The sequence below is a fragment of the Rhyacophila brunnea genome, unplaced genomic scaffold (assembly GCF_057557595.1).
Source record: "Rhyacophila brunnea isolate RB1 unplaced genomic scaffold, BYU_Rbru_1.0 scaffold_22, whole genome shotgun sequence".
Lineage (NCBI taxonomy): Eukaryota > Metazoa > Arthropoda > Insecta > Trichoptera > Rhyacophilidae > Rhyacophila > Rhyacophila brunnea.
In genome coordinates, this window is record NW_028232882.1 from 25480101 (window position 1) to 25500107 (window position 20007).

At 34.5% G+C, this 20007-nt stretch overlaps 2 protein-coding genes across 3 annotated transcripts; one reads left to right on the forward strand and one right to left on the reverse strand.

The window, feature by feature from the left end:
* Positions 1-1323: 1323 nt before the first annotated feature.
* Positions 1324-4184, reverse strand: RpL29 (ribosomal protein L29). The gene is made up of 4 exons (XM_085949861.1): positions 4158-4184; positions 3770-3823; positions 2247-2311; positions 1324-1563 (listed from the first exon to the last, which is right to left on the reverse strand). Exons 2-4 carry the CDS (start codon positions 3804-3806, stop codon positions 1444-1446), a joined length of 222 nt encoding a protein of 73 aa, XP_085805987.1. The 5' UTR covers positions 3807-3823; positions 4158-4184; the 3' UTR covers positions 1324-1443.
* Positions 4185-4401: 217 nt separating this feature from the next.
* On the forward strand, positions 4402-14242 carry PIG-Q (phosphatidylinositol glycan anchor biosynthesis class Q). Of its 2 annotated transcripts, XM_085949859.1 has the most exons (7): positions 4402-5262; positions 6172-6297; positions 9876-10011; positions 10278-10422; positions 11973-12165; positions 12510-12624; positions 13934-14242. In XM_085949859.1, exons 1-7 carry the CDS (start codon positions 4552-4554, stop codon positions 14125-14127), a joined length of 1620 nt encoding a protein of 539 aa, XP_085805985.1. In that variant the 5' UTR covers positions 4402-4551; the 3' UTR covers positions 14128-14242. The 2 variants fall into 2 exon arrangements, with proteins under 2 accessions (XP_085805985.1, XP_085805984.1); XM_085949858.1 differs by lacking the exon at positions 6172-6297 and having other exon boundaries at positions 4412-5262.
* Positions 14243-20007: the final 5765 nt, after the last annotated feature.

Sequence of the window (20007 nt, forward strand, 5' to 3'; positions counted from 1 at the left end):
ATTAAGGGTTGCGTATTCGCTTAGCAGGCGTAGACAAAAATACGTGGGATGCCCATCTTGCAGACGTACTGGGTGATTTACGATGCCGGCGCAATGCAGCCACGGGATTCACCCCTGCTGAAGTACTTTGGTGAGCGAAAATGTGTAGGCCTGGATATTGGTCCAACGCGTTAAGATCGAGAGAGAGTAATGGAGTTGAGCAGAACCGTGAAGGTATGAATGAGGCTGTCCTTGCCAATCAAGAAAGGTATTTCCAACGCCGAAGACAGGATCGTGCGGCTGAACCACCGGCTTATCAAGTTGGGGAATCGGTATACACAAAGGAATATCCAAAAACAAGGCCAGGGGCAAGTGCGGGACTTGAACCTAGATGGACAGGACCTCATAAAATTATCTGGAAAGTTGGGAGAGTGATGTATTACGTAGTTCGGCGTGGCCGACCTTATAAATTTCATGTGGATCAAATCCGTAAACATTACCCTCCCGCTGAGACGGAAGCGGAAGACACAATTTGGAAGCACTAAGGGGGTCTCCTCTCGAAGTGAGCGAATCTGAAGGCAGCGTAATCGGGCAACTTATGATACTAGAGCCTGATGGTGTGGAGAGTGCGCACTCTCCTTTCTCGTCGCAGGTTCATGAGGAGGCTAGGGACGTGACGCCTGAAAGATGTCGTGGAACAACGGGAGGTACTCTCGAAGTGTCGCCATCCGCGAAGAGAAGAAAGAAGAGGAAGTGGAAGAGAATACTTGCGGCTAGGAACCATCCTACTACCGGTGGGAAAGCCATGCTGTCAACGAGCCTGGCCGTTGTACCGCTAAATCACGCTTTGCCCACAGCGGTAGGACCACGGATGCAAGCACGGTATCTACCCATGGGGTGATGCTACAGAGACCAGCAGACGAGTGGGAAACTTTCCATAGAAAGATATCCACTGCTCGGGACGAGCCTGGCCCAGTAGTCACACCACTAACTCGCCCTAGTCGCGAAGGCAGACGACGCCCGGCTAGGTACGCTCCTATAGCGCCAGAAAAAAAGGGAAGTACGATAATTCCGAACGAGGGCCAAACGTCTACGAATGTAGCTCCTCGGAATACAAAAAAACTGGACAGCCCAAGAGTCGAAGACTGCAGCTCCACGACCCCTCCGCTGACTAGTATAAAAGAACGAGTAAAATAACTGTGGATGTTATATTGACATTATTTCAATTCAACGATTTGATATTTTTGACAGACTGGTCGAACAAAAAATATCACACAATATCTTTCCTCTTCTGATTTGAATTAAACAAATGTGAGAATGTGTTTGAATTAAAAAAAGAAACCATTAATTTTTATCACATTTTATATTTTCATGGATATAGTTTGACAGTCAAGTGTTACAATAATATATTCATGTAAACGTAAAACATTTTTTTTTGTTTTATGGTAATTAAGAAATCGTAGTCTATGGTTTCTTCTGTTCTTGTCTCTTAACCAGATTCTGGGCAGTCCTCTCAGCCTGCTTGGTGGGCTTCAGGTTGTGCTTCTTTGAAAATCTCTGGTTTCTCAAGAACTTAGCGTCCATCTGGAAATAAATGAAAACTCCAATAAGTCCCATGCGTGTTACAAACTAAGTATGCACATATGGGCGGTCCTCACGAAATGACGGCTAGGTTTGGATTCCATAGTGGGTTACACTAAGTCCAGCACACTACAAAGTGGCTACTAGTGGTTGTGTCAGCGCGCAGCATTAACCTCCTGTTTGAAAAGACAATAATGAGCATATTAATCCTTTGTAGAGCTCGTACGATGAGCTGTGGCATATTGGTAAGAAGCATTCGGCCACTGACTGTCAATTTTATCAGAACCACTATTTTGTTTGAGACAAACTGATTTGAGTTATCTTTATACGAATTAGCTGCACTAATCTATTGTAATATTTATTTGAATAATTTACTAACGGCAAAAAATACATGAGGGCATCAAATCCCAATAATTTTAGCAAACAATAATATAAAAACCTGTTCATAAGTTTGTTGGGTTTCCAGAATATTGGTAGTTTCTTTTCGTAAGAAAAATTATATTATAAGCATGGACAAATTGTTAATTTTTAGTCTTGTGGGTCCACTCTATACACATGGCGGGTATCGGCAGCTATCGACGGTAGTTTATCATATTTATGTATTATAATTGTTACAATAAGTTAGCCGTCTTAACTGTCAACCCGATGAGGTTAATAAATGGTAAACAAAAAAGTTTAAAACTTACTCCCAAGGTGGATTCGCACCTGTTCTTCTTTGGCCTTTTGATGCCATTTCTGTGGGCTTTTCTGTCTGTAATAAAAGATGATTTAATTCAATTAGTAAAATCATAATTTATTTTCAATTATCTGTCATCAGAAATTTAAAGTTAAGAGGCTTATGGTGGTGGTTTTTTGATAAAGTTAAACCAAAAAACTACTATAACCCAATAATAAGCAAGTTGTGTTAGGTTTTGGTATATAGTAATGAAACTAATAGCGCCTAGTACATATGTGCATGGATTTACTGGCACCAATAGTGTGTAAAATAAACAATCGCGATAATAACTGTTTACATGTAAAAGTGTTGACTGTCTCGGCAATCTCATTCTTCAAGCATAAGCGAGACGCGTTGTCATTGTATGGTACTATTCGACAGGTTGTGAAAATTGATAAATGTCAAAATGAATGTTCTGTGCGGTGTAGTTTAAATATTTCCGGCAGGTTAGCCACTATCGTTTAATCGTGCAGACCAGGGCTCGAAATGGACCAGAGCGCCGTTCCTGTTCGTGAAATCGGTAAAATTATCGCTCCATCTCGTGGAAAAATAATTTGGCCATCTGAGCTAGATAGGCCATATAATAGAAAAACGAACACACTTATTTTTATGAAATATACATAAAATTTGATAAACTAAACTAAATATCTCCAGAAAACTGTCGAGCGCTCGGTTCGTAAACTTTTCCATTTCGAGCACTGGTGCAGACACAGATATCTATAGAAGCTGCTGAATTGTTGTGATCCTTGCATGCTATCTTGCTACCTGCATGATAAGATTTGTTAACACATGCATTTTTTTGTTATGACCACGATAGTATGTACTGCCGCGAGTAAATACAGGCTATAATAGTTTTCCACCATTTTACATCTTTCCTGCGGTACATGTCAGTCCTGTACCATAAATACAATGTACTTTTTGACAGGAGCATAGACAACTTAACAGGTAAGAGCGGACAATGCGTAATTTATATATTATGTGACATTGAATGTTTTAATATTTTTATATTCACAATGAATTGTAATAAAGGATCATGTCTACTGTCACCTTTTAGTCATTTTCACTATAAAATCCATACTAAAAACTATACAAAGGATGACCGAAGTAAAGTAACTAAAATTTAACCCATATTATGGGTTTCTATTTTAATTCATTGTGAATAGTAAAAATATACCACCTAAACTCGTTAACAATTTAAATTAATTAAATTAAAACCCTTGCGCAGTCTACGCTGTACACGTTTGGTTGTCTACGCTTTTACTAAGAAGTAGATGCTTAATGGCACAAGATTAGCTGTGTAAACCAATACCAAACACGAATGGTTTCAAATAAATAGAATCCCATGTTTCGTTGATGACATTTATAACTAATTTAGAATAGAAAGCAAAAAGAGATTCGATATTTTTCTCTGCAGTTATCAGTTAATATAAGAAATTGTGGAATGTGCATTCGTTTGTAAACCATATAATAAAAATAATGAACATATTTACTTACTTTGATTATGATTTGTGTGATTTTTAGACTTTGCCATTGTGAAAACTGGAAGGCCTGAAAAAGATAGGTTATAAATTATTACAGATCGAATATAATTCGTATAAACCGATTAAATGAACATATAATCCCAGTGCACTTGGCAGCATAAACCAGAGTAGAAGCGAGATACAATATCTGTTATTATAAGTCGGTTAACAATATTTCACATCGTTTGACAGTTGCAATACAATATTTTCTGCCATTCATCTGAGCACTAGAATCATCAAAAATATTACTGTAGACATAATATGTGAAGAATGAAGAACCAAAGAGTGCGCGATTTATTTATTTATCGGATAAGATGGGATATTCAAAAACAGATATAAAAATATTAAGATGAAACACGTACTTCTCTGTAAAAACCAATGCCGGAAAGAACACAAAAAGCATACAAAAAGTATAGACACTAAAATTAATTTATAAAATTGTCTATGGTTACGTATGAAAAAGTTAAAAATAATAAACCAGCATTTTAAAATTAAATCAATGTTTTTTAGTATTTCTTGAATACTATTTTATTATTTTCTCTTGACATAAATATTCCCAATAATTTTGACATTTAAAAAATAAATTGGCTCTGAATCTAGTTTCCTATCTGGCAAACGCCACTCAATCTGTCAACTGTTAACCTGTCACGATCCACTGTGTTTTGATTTAAATTTCCAACAAATACAATGTTTAATTGAGGCTTAAATAATGTAAATGACTGTTTATGGAGACGAGTTATATTTCAACGCAAAATAATGGAATCTCGTGATATAAACATATTTATTCCAGACTTCACTCGCATAAAAACTCGCCAAATAACGTTTATGGGCTATGTTGTTACCATTTCAGATGATATTTTGGGACTATATTTAAATGACTATTGTTCTGTAGAAGATACAGACAAAGAGGCACATAACGACAATTTCAAATGTTGTAAGAAATGGCCTTATTTGAACAATCGCAGTATTTTATATGGCTTCATAACCAAGAAAAATTCTTGCAAAAATGAAGAAAACGTTAATAGATATCTGAATTATATTCATTTGGAGACTGAAAACAGAAATATTGAATTGAAAACATTGAAAATCAATGGGAAAATTTTAGATGTAAAATTAAACTTTAGGAATACTGTAGTAATATTTTTCAACAAAGATGCCATAGATATATCAGAATGTTTATTCCATTCGCCGGCTTTTGAACATCCTGAAATCGAAGAATATACCTCCCAACTGAATCAATTTGACGTTTTAAAAACTATTGTTAATTATAAAAATCACTCTTGTACAATAGAGGATTCACAAACTGAAACATTTCCAATAAATTTCTTTAGTAGACTATTGACATTTTTTGGCGTTCTGTTCAATATGTTGAAGCCATTACTGAATTACTCCAATTTATACATCCAAATATGTCAGTTCTCAAAAATAATATATTGGGTCGTACAATCTATCAAAGAAGAAAAAAGGGTAAGCATATTAAAAATTGTACAAGTTAGTTTCTTAATTATTATTAATTAATACAAGGTAATTATTGAGTTTGAAAGGAAATAAATCATTAAACCCACATTAACTGATTATAATGCTGCAGGTATTCTTTGTAATGGTTTTTTTGTAATACCCCGATCGAGATAGGGTATTTATTGTACAACTGTAAATATACTATTGTATCGTCTAAAACAGACTATTCACACACAGACGCAGCGTTTACACACCTTCTATATGCGCACGAAAGTAAGTGTCCTTCTGCACAGGTCCTTGCTTAAGTTGTTTAGCTGTATTAACCTTTTCTAAGTCTCATGATATTACTATGGCAGTATCTGACACACGTTGAATGTAAAGCGAAGCTCTTACTAAAATCACTAATACTGATAATTTGTGGTTTAGTGTTTCATAATTATTCAAAGAGATGTCACTGTGTGTTTAATTTTTTAGATTATGCAAAAAGATCGACAGTGGCTAGTAATTTGAGTTTAAAGTCAGACGAGATAACTCGCGAAATTTGTATGTGCGGCCTGTTGATCACAGCCTCATAGAGCGAGAAAACTCACTGAAGGCATAGAACCAGTTAAGAGTGGGTTTAGAGGTAAAAATAAATGCATTTGATGCTGAAAATTACCTTTTTCTTACGGCATACATAAATCTCTTGCCAGATAGACTAAGGGTAGAGACACTGAGGTTGATGCCATCAGAAAAATACAATCGCTGTTAGCAGTATATCATTTTCATACAATTGTCTCGCAGTTTGCTGCCCAGTATCGACCACAATTGCGACTGGTTTGTAGACATCTCCCATAATCGACAACGATTTGACTTTGAAGAACACTGTCAACTGATTCCATTCCTGTACCATTGTTCTTTACAAGCCATATTTTTTAGGTTGCCGTTAAGACAGGAAACTTAATTACAGCTCTGATCATAGATATTCTCGGTGGAGCTATCATACTTTTTTGGATAAACCAATTGTCAACTTCTCCAATGAACGAGTTATTTGACTTAATAGAGGTAAACCAATCACTGAATTAGTTATTAATTGAACTGACTTTTTAATTGACAGAAAGGCAAAATTTTACTAATCCAGATAACGTATAATTTCTGACTCTTAATATTAATAAAGAATACTGTATAACCGTGATTATCCGGACTAATAATTAGGGATGAAGGCAATCCAGATAATTGTTTGTTTAACAGAAGTTCTACTGTTTTATAAGTATCTCTAATGGGTGTTGTGCACAAGAGATTCTTTCAGTGTTTTAGTTTTATTAACCATCAATATTATGATAGATAGAATAAATATTAGCCGGCTATCACATCAGAACTCGCCTCGTGTGCTGAACAAAACTTCCGAGACCGGCGACTCAGTGTTGCATGTCACAATCTCTCATATCTACCAAGCGACACACTCACGTAATCTCTCAAAACATCAAAATATACTCTAGCTCAGCGGTTTCCAACCTTTATGCTACTACGCCTCCCCGAAGAAAATTTTTTTTTTCCGCGCCTCCCTTACCTTTTATTGTTTTAATAGATTAAATAATATAGAAACGTTTTAAATGGTAATAAAAAGTTTATTATAAAAAAAAACTGAAAACTACAATTAACAGTATAATAACAAGGTTTAACTATAACATACACATACGTGTAGATAAATTTTTTATAAAAAAATATTTTTAAACATTTACTCCACCTACATCTATCGCATAAAAATTTAATGCGAGGGTTGTTGTTGTTTATTGGCACAAAGCTTATCAAATCTTGGGGGCAATGTGGAGAGTGCCACTCGTAGCTCTTTTTCGACTACTAACCTAGCTCGATATTTCGTTTTCATTGCAGCCAGTGCCGAAAAGCCCATTTCGCATAAATACGACGTTACAAACGGTAGAAGCACTTGCATTGCTTTGTAATACAAATATTCATACTCTCCGCTAAGATTCATCCAAAATTGAATTAAGGTTTCATTTTGAAACTTTTGTTTTAGTAGGCTATCGCATGATAATTCTACCAGCTTTTCCTTTTCAATGGTTGTCAGCTCAAATTCGTCATCTTCATTGTCGATAAATGGATTCTGTACCCACAAAAACTTTGAAAAATCAAGGTCTTTAAAGTAATTTGAAAAATGCAGCACTAAACCATCCAAGTGTTCAATAAAAAGATTCTTGCTTGTTTCAATATTGGCTGTGGCCCAGAAATCTTTTAGCAGTGAAAACATGTCCAACTCATTCTTTTGTAAATTTGACTTCCATAAATTCAACTTTTTAATGAAAGCTTTTACTTTGTCTTTTTGAACAAGTGGATGCATTTGTGATCCCTGCATTGATTTATTCAAACTGCTCAATTTTCCAAAAATTTCAACCAAATAGGCAAGTTTAACAAGGAAATTATCGTTTGTCCACAAATGTGCCTCTTCATGGTGATTTCCTTCGAGAAAGGTTGCTATTTCTTCTTTGAGTTCAAATACCCTTTGAATCACTTTTGCACGAGATAGCCAGCGAACTTCACAATAATACAGAAGTGAAGTATAATTAGCTTCCATATCTACACACAACTTTGCAAACAGCCTAGATCTCAACGGACTGTTCTTAATGTAGTTTATAATTTTTGTAATTTTTGTAAAAATATTGTTAAGTTCCTCGCTCATATTTTTTGACACTAGAGCTGCTTTATGAAGCATACAGTGCGTCCAGATAGCATTTGGTGCTTTCTTTTTAACTAATGCTTGAAGACCTGCTTTGTGTCCAGACATTGAGTGAGCACCGTCAGTACACAGTCCAATGCAATTATTCCACGTTATGTCGTTTTCTTCAAAAAAACTGTCCATTATATTAAAAATTTCAATGGATGTGGTCCTTCCAGGAATGGGTTTGCAAAATAATATATCTTCTAATATATTATTTCCCCCAACATATCGAACATATGCAATTAAATGGGCATCTTCAGCTATATTAGTCGCCTCATCTACTTGTATGGCGAATTTCGAAGTACGCAGCCGAGAAACTAATTGATCGCAAATATCTTCAGATATATCATTGATTCTTCTTCCGACTGTATTATCAGCAAGCGGAATTTGTCGCAACTGTTTTGCATATGATTCGCCGAACATTATTCGAACCATATCAATAGCTGCTGGTAAAATTAGAGTTTCTCCTATTGTATGTGGTTTCTTACATTTTGCGATTCGGTAAGAGACATGGTACGAAGCCAATAATAATGCATTTGGTGTTACAGAAAATATTTTTTTGAACGTTTGCTTTTGGTTATTAAGCTCATCCAATTTTCTTTGAAAAAATTCCATGGGCTTGTCAACATATTCAGAATGTAGAGTTTCATGGTGCCGTTTTAATTTGACTGGTCTCATACTATCTGAAGCCAAAACTTTCGAACACAACAAACACATTGGTTTTTCCAAGCCATCTATACTAACACTAGTGAATCCTAATGATAAATAGGATGAACTGTATTGTCTTTTCTTGGGAGCTTTACTTCCTTGTTCTATTTCGGTTTTATTCGCACTAGTATCAGCATCTTTTCTCTTACAACCACTCAAAAATGTATCCATTCCACTAAAAAATATTTTATTATTATATTATATTAAAGAAATCACGTCAAAAACAATTTAAAAAAACAATATCACACCCTGCCTACACGCTTCAGTTGACACTTTAGCTACGAGTGACATTTAAATTTGAGGTTATTGTTTTCATGTAACCAGCGGTCGTTTTGTGCATTACCGAAACAGAGCGTTTGCAAAAGCGCCATTTTTAAATTTCTCCGCTCCAAATATTTTTTAATAGGATTTAAATATATTATGTATTATGTAATATATATTAAAATAATCATTCATGCACTGAATTTTCACTGTTACGTTAAGATATGAAGTTTTATTTATTTGTAGATATTATGGTATAAAAATTAATTTATTAAAAAATTTTGGCGCCTCCCCTGGCAATAGATCGCGCCTCCCAGGTTGGAAACCGCTGCTCTAGCTAGAAGTTAAACGCCATTACGCAAATATGTCATTAGACGCGGAAACAGCGATTATTATGTATTGGTACCGCAGAAATTTAAGTAGAAGGCGAAAATATTGGATTCATCCGTCAATTAGGCATATATCGATGCACAGTGCATTCTGAGATCTAGATAAAATGGCCGATGAGAGCAGTTTGCGCAAGCGCACATGCTAGCTCATATTGGTAGAGCCGATCTCGTTAAGTAGGAAAGTCGCATGCGACAAGGTCGATTTGCAACAGTGACCAATCTGCGGAGCTCCATTTGGCAACGTCTATTTTATGAATAACGATGACGTCACATCGACGTTTTCGACATGTTACTAACAAGGTGAGTTCTGATGTAAGAGCTGGCTTAGAATTAGTTTTAGAATCGTCTCGTAGTGTGAAGAACTTAGATTCTTAGCAATTGACTGGAGACACCGGAATGAGAGACAAGGATGATCCAAGTTTGAGACCTATTGCAACGCACACCAATTAAATCACGCCATACTGATTGATGTTACCGCAACTCGAAAGAGACACTTAGAAAATTAAACATTATACCTACATATTTACAATATATTTAATTCTTTTCAGCTCATTGTGGAAAATCTAAAAACTCTTCTGAAATGGCTAATGGGTTCACCGGCTGGTCTTAAATTGAATCATGCATTTAACAGTATGCTTGGAAAATTCTTCCTGTACCATATCGATTTATGGTGGATGTTTTTGGGTAATATATATATATTTTTCTAATTAAGTTGAAAGCATAGGTTTTTTTCCCAGTCAGCAATGTAATGTCAACTTTGTGTCAGTGTGTTAGGTTACATGTGATTTGTGTATGTTAAATAGATAAAGTTTACGAAGTTACCTGGGATTAGTATGTACGTGCGGGATAATTCTTTGACCAGCTTTTATAAATAAGTGATGAAATTTTAATAAAATATATTACCAATATCTTCAAAATGCATTTCTAATATTGCGTCTTTTGGATTGCAGTGATATCAAAGAACGTATTAGAAATAGCCTTGCAGGCTTTCCAATTGCTGGGTATGTTGGGTATATCATTTCAAGCAGCGATTCTGTCTGATTTATTATCGTTGGTGAGCTTCCACATATATTGCATATACACATATGCTGCAAGGTGAGTCTGAAATTAAACAAAATCTCGAATCAAAGCATTATTTAATTTTCCACAACAATTAAACGACAGCACAATGAGAACAATTAGAATTTAAAAATATTATTTATTTTTTCGACCGTGTCCGATCCTAATAAGATCATATGTAGGGATTGCAATATCGGTATTTCAAAACCGGTATCCCAGTATTTTTCGATACTGAAATACCGGTTTTAAAAGTCACTCAATACCGATATATTCGACATTGAAAGTTGAAACAAAATGTATTAATGACATAATAGGTTTAACATGACTGTGTTTTTTGTCAGGTTACGCAATGTTTGGTTTATTTCCATTGCCCTTCAACGCCCTTGGCGACCAGCAATGGCATGTGCTATAAAATATTTTAAACAGATTTATATAGACATCTATTATATATTTATTGGTGGGTACTTCTGTTTTTTTCATATATTTCACGAATACCGGTATTAGTATTTTCATTTGGTATTGCAATCCCTAATCATATGGGCCTCCACAGAGTGGGGGTTTGTATTAACAGATTTTTTGTTTTTACGAGAAATGGATGTCAGCCACTTGCTCAACCTATTAGGTCTATACTCTGACTCATACAAAAATTGAAAAACAATTTTTGTACTTTCCAGACCCAGGATTCGAACCTGGGACCCACAATGCTATAGGCCGACGCTTATTAAGGCGCACGCGCGGCCGTCGTGGGACTGTTGATTTGGCACAGTTTACAAATTAATCATAATAATCAAATAATATCACTCAGTTGCCATTACTATGTTCTTATTCACATAATATGCTGGCCATTTGTTATGTTCATTGTGATCACTTACTCAAGTGCAGTTATAAAGGGTTTTACACAAATTTTACAGGATTTTTTAACTAAATAATAATGCCTATGTGTAATTTTACTGGCTGCTTATCTACTCATTGTGACAGATTATCTTATATTATTATGCTCTGCGAACTGGCAAATAAATGTCACAGCAACGGTGTGAAGTTCTTTTCAAATGAACCTACAAGGCGAAGTCATTTATAGCTAACTTAATCAGTGGACCAGTGGTTTTTTTCCTTCAATTTCATACATTTAGGCTCCATCTTTATAGGAGATTTTCAACATCTTTGGATTTTAAACTGCCTGTAAGGGCCGTTTCAGAGGGGACACCGGTGTCGCGCTCGTATATAATAAGGAGGCCTTTGTATTTGAATAAAGGGGCCTTTGTATTATGAACGCCCCAGAGCTAATGAGTCAACGCGTGTCCGGTACACTTTTCCGTCGGCCGCTACATTCTCAAGCCGCCGATACACTTGTTTTTATTAAAGCTGCCAGTTTCATGTTCTAATTTATAACGCGAAATTATGAGTTGACTCACTAGCTCTGGGGCGTCCATAAACATAATACAAAGGCCCCTTTATTTGAATACAAATGCCTCCTATATTATATACGAGCACGACACCGGTGTCCCGTCTGAAACGGCTCCCGACTGTTTCATGACATTAAAACCTCACATCCGTTGGATTTCTTTTAATGTTGTTTTTTATTGTAGATTGTACAACATACAAGTTAGTGGTCTGATATCGCTGTGGAGACTGTTTATAGGAAGAAAACACAATCCTTTAAGAGGCGGTGTGGACTCTTGCCAATATAGTCATCACCAACTATTTATTGGAACTCTGGCCTTTACAATTTTATTATTTCTGCTACCCACGACAGCCTTGTACTACATTGTTTTCACTGTTGTAAGTACCTATTCAAAGTTCATTACTAGAAAATTGATTGTGCAGACAATAAGACATACTTATTTAGTCCTGAGCTGACTTCACTGAGCTTTAATAAATATTAATAGTATAGATTGATGTCTACTTCAGAATTTTAAATAATTCAAATTATTATTTATTAAAATCAGTGGATTTTCTTTTTAAACATTTCTGAATAAAGCAGAAACCATAATATAATAAATAAATAAATGGTAAAATCTTAAAATTAAAATATGTGCACTCAATATTGTTTGCGGCAATCAATTTTTCGTAACCTGTTTTTTGGCATGAATATTTTTTAATAATTGAATCTTATTTTCTTTCAGTTTCGAGTCACGTTGATACTCGTTAGTGGAATATTAAAAAGAATCCAGTATTTTGTTCAGTCATTTCCACTATATTTGTTTACCTTGTGGGTCATAAACTCACCGAAGATTGCAGGTGTGTTAATTTGGATCATAATAACGTCTCTGTTCTGGCAGAACACACTAACTGGAGAATACTAGTTTTGAGTAATTTGACTTTGAAGTTGTTAAAATGTTTAAAATGGTCTATCATATGAGTTTATTAAGTAATCGTAAAAAGGATGACTTTAGAATAAACACTTTATTTATTAAGAAGGTTTCCAGACGGTAAAGTTTGAAATACGGAACATTTTGGTATAACTAACTCAATATGTAATCTTTTCGAATTAGTGTCTTCTGCCAGAACAGTGACGATAATATGTATTTGTAAATTTAGTGACATCCTAACTAATAAATTATGAATCCCAACTGAAATTAAAAACCTAAATAGGCAAAAATATTGATCAATGTTATTTTTAGGTTTCCATTTGCAGGATCAAACACTAAACTTTAAATATAACTATTTTAGTTTTCAAAACATTGAATATAATTACTAAACCTGTCCCTCTCAAATTCACTGTTTGATGAAGGCCTTCTGCTAGTATTTTAGTACCACTGGATGCTACAAATTTGTCCAATGAGAGAAAACAAATGACAGGATACTCTCATAATAGTTCGACAGATATGTATTAATGTAACCTACATTCAAAGAGACTTTTATTCTGCTGGTCTCATATTAAAAATCATTACAAAGATTCGACAATCACTCTTTAGAAATCATTTAAATTTTAAAGGTTACAGATCCATTGAATCAAGAGACAGTGCTGTGAATGTGACAATGAAGATATTCAGCTATTTTGTCTTGTAATTTTTGTATACGTCTAATGTTTCGAGCCCTTCTCTGGAAAACGAGCATTATCGTGATAACGCAGGTTTTCAATCAGCTTAAATGATGTGTCATACATTTGTCTACAACCAGGCAAAAATTGTTGTTTAATCTCTACAACAGATGCCACTAGAACAAAATATTAGTGGTGATGCAAAACATGTATCAAATAATTTTTGAACTCAAGTGTCATGTTTATTTATCATTCAGGAAAATGCTTTATTTTTATATATGGGCTCATCTGATATTTTTAAATACTTATTCCTATATAATTATATATCATGTATATCTATCGATACTAAAGATACTCAGCATATTATTGTATTTGTCGAACTGTTCAATATTTGGAGCTGGCTTTTCAGATCTGAAATAGTTAGTGGTGTTGTAGGTAGCAGTGGCGAAGGGAGGAAGTAGGCTATTGAGATCCGACATAAATAGTGCACACTAATCTTTGTCAGTCATACTTATTTGTTTTCAGTGAATATCGAATCATCTTACACAAAAATATTCCTTTTTTTAGGTGATATTAAGATATCTGTGATGGAATCCGATAGCAGAAGTAAATCTATGTATTTATTATTGGAGCTGAAGACCACATCATTTTTCCAAATAGTTGAGTCATTTGATCCGACTCCGATTACAAAACCAGAAACAATCAAATGGAAAGAAATCTTTTCTAGCTTATGGAGAGGAAATCTACTATACCCTGTTTAAATCTCCAACAATCAGTGTTGATAAAAGTTAAATGAATATGTGTACAGTAAGTGAATATCTGAAAGAGTATATTATGTAACAATTATTTTATCTATTAAATGAAGAATTTTTATAATGTAATTCATAATTTCTTGACCCCTCCATAATTCATAGCATATTCCAATGGTATTGGTAGTATGATGCACATTCACCATGCCCGTGGCGAAGGGTGGAGGTATTCTGCGAAGATTCAACATAAATTGTGCACACTAAACTTTGTCAGTCATATTTATTTGTTTTCATTGAACTAAAGATAAATGCAATTTGCAGATGGTTATGTAGTTAGTTTATAAAATTCGATTAAATCCTGTAGACCTCATACATACAGATTAGGATTCAGGAATTTGTTGAAAGGGCTGAGGAAATAAAAAAAAACAGGTGTACAGAAATTTAGATATATATATATTTTAATAACATCTGTTTTTTTTTCTTATATTGGATACACAGTAAAAAGCAATTTATTGAGGCACAGTAAATAATAGTCGTGGGAGAAAGACGCACACACAATGTTAGATAAGATCACAGAAATATGCGAGTCAAAAATGGAGATATCATATCGCATAATGTATCGTTGGTCAGTATTCAAATTAAACTGATTTGGGTAGTCAAATTAGAATCATACATTCAGAGATAAGACAGTCGCAATTCAAGAAGCTGGATAGCTTATTGCCCCAAATAAAATTGGGGCATTGAGTGTTTTCTAATTTTTTTGATTTCTTCTTTACCGTGTCACCAAACACCATTTGGATCTGCTGAATCATGTGTCAACATGTATATGTCTAATACAAGTAGAACCCCGATTTTATCGTGTCCGGAAATTCGTACGTATGCAGTTCGCCATATCACACTTCACTGTGAAATTTTGTATCGGAAATATATGGTCGTGTATTAAAGACCATCCAACTTTGCGTAATATAGTACCTACTGTGATAAAATACTAAATAAAACACGGTTTTTGTCAGTTTACAGGAAGCCAGGGGCAAACAAATTTTGAAAATAGCCTATATTATACTGGATTATTTGTTAGGTTAGGTTTTCATTCTTGAAGGAACAATATTGTCTGCAATGCTCCACGAACGCGTAATTGTTTTCGGTGCTATAGAGATTACTATAGTATAAGGTCATCTCTTTTTAATGAGAATACTCACGGCAAACTGCTACGGTGAAATGCAATAGGTACGTACAATTTACATGTAATAGATTTTATATGACTAGAATTCATATTTGCGTGTCATTTTCGCAGTACCCATTTAATAGTAAGTTTTATGTTTTGTCTTCTTGCAATATTTATATCTGAAATATTCAAAATTAAATTAATTAGCGCTCATGCCCCTCTTCTACCTAGCTCAATTGGACAGCGTGATGCATTTGTAGATCAGGTGACATTTTCAGAGAACTGAGACTTGACTTTAAAGTTTGTCTTTTCTTAGTGTGTCAATTGAAGTAAATAAATTATTTAGTATATTGGTATGTTTTAAATCACCACAAAAACTGACAATATTATAGACATTGCTAAGTCGTTTGTGTCAGATTGCCTGTAGTTGACTTGAGATGTATGAAAAACTATGATACCATCTAGTAGAACCATTATGAAAGCAGTAAGGTGAGTAACGATTCCACAGTACAGTATACTTTTTAACTTTAACTGCATTGTTGTAGCATCAGTCCCATGCGGCTCCGTCTCGGGACGGAATGAGCACTTAAAATCACTTCTTTCAGACACGGCTGTATATACATGACAATGACGGGTGGCGGTGGGACCTTAGTACAGTATATAATGCCTAACTGTTTTCCAATTGCGAACCAAAAATGCATTATGCCAAAAATTTCAACCAAATCCTCATTCAAAAAAACTAATCTCTCCATGGAATATATCAATGTGCAATTAATACCTTCCCGAAAATAAGATAGCCCAATCGAGTTATCTTTGACATTTTGGTATCCAGACATAAAATAAACATAAATAGTTACAAAGCCATTAAATTATCATCTACATTTTTGAATACCTGTTCGTGTGAGAAGGCTTTTCGGCCAGTCAGTAATAAAAACAAAACCGAATGGATGACAATGCAGCGGTTTGTTTCTCCGAAACAACACTGATGGTAATCAAGTATTATTCCAGCAAAGATGCAGCAGCAGATTTCACTAGCATTCTCAAAATTCCATAAGTTTTATTATTAACGATTTATTTCTAATTATTTCAATAAACAATATAATTTTCATGTTATATTTTTTGTATTCGCAATCAGACTTTTATATTATGTCCATAATGTACATCTGTTATAATATAAGATGTACAAACTAATAAACAAAATACTATATAAATAATAGTTTTTTCTGCGTTTGTGGTCTCCGAAATATTTCTCCTATTTTTACCAGTCTGCAGGTGTAAAAAAATTGCGGAACACTGGTCTATATAACAATATACCGTAAATTTGACATTTTCCAAACAAAAACACAGTCGCATTATATATTTTGTCTCCTAAAATAATTATATAAATATTTTTTTAAAATTCATTTATGTCTCCACACATCGTTATTATTAATTAGTGTGTACCAATTCAGCAACACTAATGTCATATTACTATTATTATCCACATACATCCCATAAGTATGGCTGTCCAAGTGTGCATTAATCATTTTGGTTACCCAATATTTACCTCTCCCTAGTTTTTTTTTTTTTTTTGACCATGTCCGATCATAATATGTGTGAACAGACTTTTGTTTTTACGAGAAATGGATGTTAAGTCACTTGCTCAACCTATTAGTTCCATACTCTGACTCCAAACACAAATTTAAAAGCAATGTGTATTTGCCAGACCCAGGATTCGAACCTGGAACCCATGACATTGTAAGCTGATGCATAAGCCGCTCGGCCATCGTGGGCCCTAATAAACAATCTTTAACACCAAAACATACTTACATTCGTGTATTCTTTGCGATGAAATTGAATGGTTTCAATTCATAAGTCATTTTTTCACTGGACATGTCACCTCATTTACAAATGCATACAACTAAACCCAATTATAAACAGTTATTTTATACCATACTCCTGAAATGAAATCTATCTATTGATCCAATATACAATCAAATATTCTTCACTGTGTTTGCATATTAAAATTTTATACTTCATCCTGTTTGAATACTTAATTATCCGAGTGACATAGAGACCAACAACAATACAAAATAGTACATATTATAAAATTCTGAACCCTGGCAATGGAAGTTAAAACAAGAATTTTTCAATAAAGGTGAAAAATAAAATTCTACCATTGTTTGTGTTTATAAGGAAAGACTACAAAGTCACACTTGACTGTTGTCGGAAGTCGGTAATATCCTATATTTGCTGTAGTCACATTTCAATATTTGTGATAAACGTTTTTGTGTTTCAAGCTTAAATGATTGGCTTTGATATTAATTAATTTTTTCATTCATATTGTATTTTTAAATTAAAACAATATGTCAAATTTTATTAGCTGATCACCCATTAATTGCAATAAACTATAAGAAAATAAAGTGAGGTATATCGGCATTTGTTCACATCTTTTTAATTTATCGATTTCTGTCAATCATTTTTTTTTGTGTGCTTTTGACAGATTTTGAAAACTATTGAAATTACCTACACTTTTTTTAAATGTTCATTTCTGGACATGTCGATATTCGGAAATAGATGATTCATATTATTAAATTTAATTTTCATTTAGTTAAAAGTTATCTTTCCTTCTAAAATATGTATTAATCAAATATAAACAAATGTGAAATGCTAAAAAACAGTAGAAAATCAAAGTAGTTGAAGAAATTCTTCTCGTATAGAGACGGAGCCTAAAAATATGAAAGTGAACAAAAAGTGACATTTCATTCTCCATCATGTTATTTCACACTTACATCAAACTTAAACTCACTTCACTAATTTTTATAGGGAAACCACAAAACATTCAATATCTTTGCAAAAAACCCGCTAGGTTGGATTCTAGTATTATATGGCGAAAAATTGTTTTTTTCATACAGCGCACGCATTAATCCCGCGTTTTGAAATAACTTTTTTCTGTGTACGTTTTAGAAAGCCAGAAAATCGAAAATCTGGATAATCGAGGTTCTACTGTATTTGATGACATTTTAAAGAATACATAAAAAATGTACACCCCATGAAAAAGGTGTCTTGAACTGTGATCATCTGGATTACTTACATATGTCACTAGTTAGTCAGTCTCGAACAACTAAATTTCAACTGTTGCGTTTGACCAATATGCAGGGCAGTATACACACAAAATAAAACGTGGTAAAAGTCGCAAAATCTAATACATTATGTTCCACAATATAGACTACATTTGAAAATTTTAAAATTACAAATTAAATGCGCTATTTTGAAATTAAATTTCCTCGTTTATTTCTAATTTAAATGCCTATGTATGTATACTGCAGTGTCTTGTATGGTCTGAAGATATAGCTATGTATACAATGCAAATTTGTATCTGATGCAATAATATTATGCAAACAATATACATTTATTTCACAAATGCTTTTTCATACACTTCTTACTACCAATAAAATAATTATAATGTTAATACGACAAATCAAATAAGACTCATTATATTTATAATAACAAATATGAACTTTATAATATTATGTATATATATATATTATAATATAATATTTATTTACATTGCGAAAGGCACTGCACGATGTGATATCAAATATATTATGTAAGTACGCCCTAACCTAATTTAAATATATATTTTAATCCATTACAATATGACAAGTGGAAAAGACAATAATTTTGTTTAGTTCCTTTGTAAAACAATTACTCTACAAGTAGCTCAATCTTATTGAGTGAATTTCTATATGAAATGATTGAATTTAATTTCATATCCTGACTTTGGCATTCTATCCATGGCAATACTCAAAGAAGACACGACTGGTTGGTCATTGAAGTCACAAACTAGTTAATAGCTGATGTTTTCCACACCGTAAACTCCCACCGCCCACCCCCTTTGAATCCCTTTGACATATCTGCGGAAGCTTTACTTTTGGACATTCCCCGAGCGACCGACATTTCCGATTGCCCGCCCACGCACACCGAGATAAAATCGGCTGTGAAAAGGCTCAAGAACGGAAAGGCACCGGGGGGAGACAGGATTCATCCTGAATTCCTCAAGTACAGCTTGAGCGCAATCCTGCACCCTATGTTTCATCTGATGACAAAGGTGTGGGAAGAAGAGCGCTGCCCAAGGGACTGGGTGAACGGTGAAATCATCACACTTCTTAAAAAAGGTGACCCTCTAAGCTGCGACAATTACCGAGGCATTACGCTACTCAGTGTTCCGGGAAAGATTTTGGCAAACATCATTTTGATGAGAATAAGGGACCCAATAATGCACGTCCTCAGGAAAAACCAAGCCGGGTTTCTACCTGGTCGAGCGTGTGCAGACCAAATCCACAACCTTCGATGTCTTCTCCAGCAGAGCCATGAGTTGAACAGTCCGATGGCTTGCTGCTTTATGGATTATGAGAAGGCTTTCGACAGTCCGCACCGCCCCTCCCTCTGGATGATACTGGGAGCATACGGGATCCCTCCCAAGATCATTGCCATAATCAAAAGCCTGCACGAGAATAGCGAATGCTGTGTCAGAATTGGAGACACTGTCACGGAATGGTTCGGGGTCACGACCGGAGTCAGACAGGGTTGTGTCCTTGCACCGTTTCTCTTTATCATTCTCTTTGACTTCATACTACGGAAGTCAATACCACCTGACCGAGGCATACCTGTTACCCCCACGGTGAAGCTATGCGACCTGGAATACGCCGATAATGCTGTCCTATTCGACAACTCAATCAAGGGCA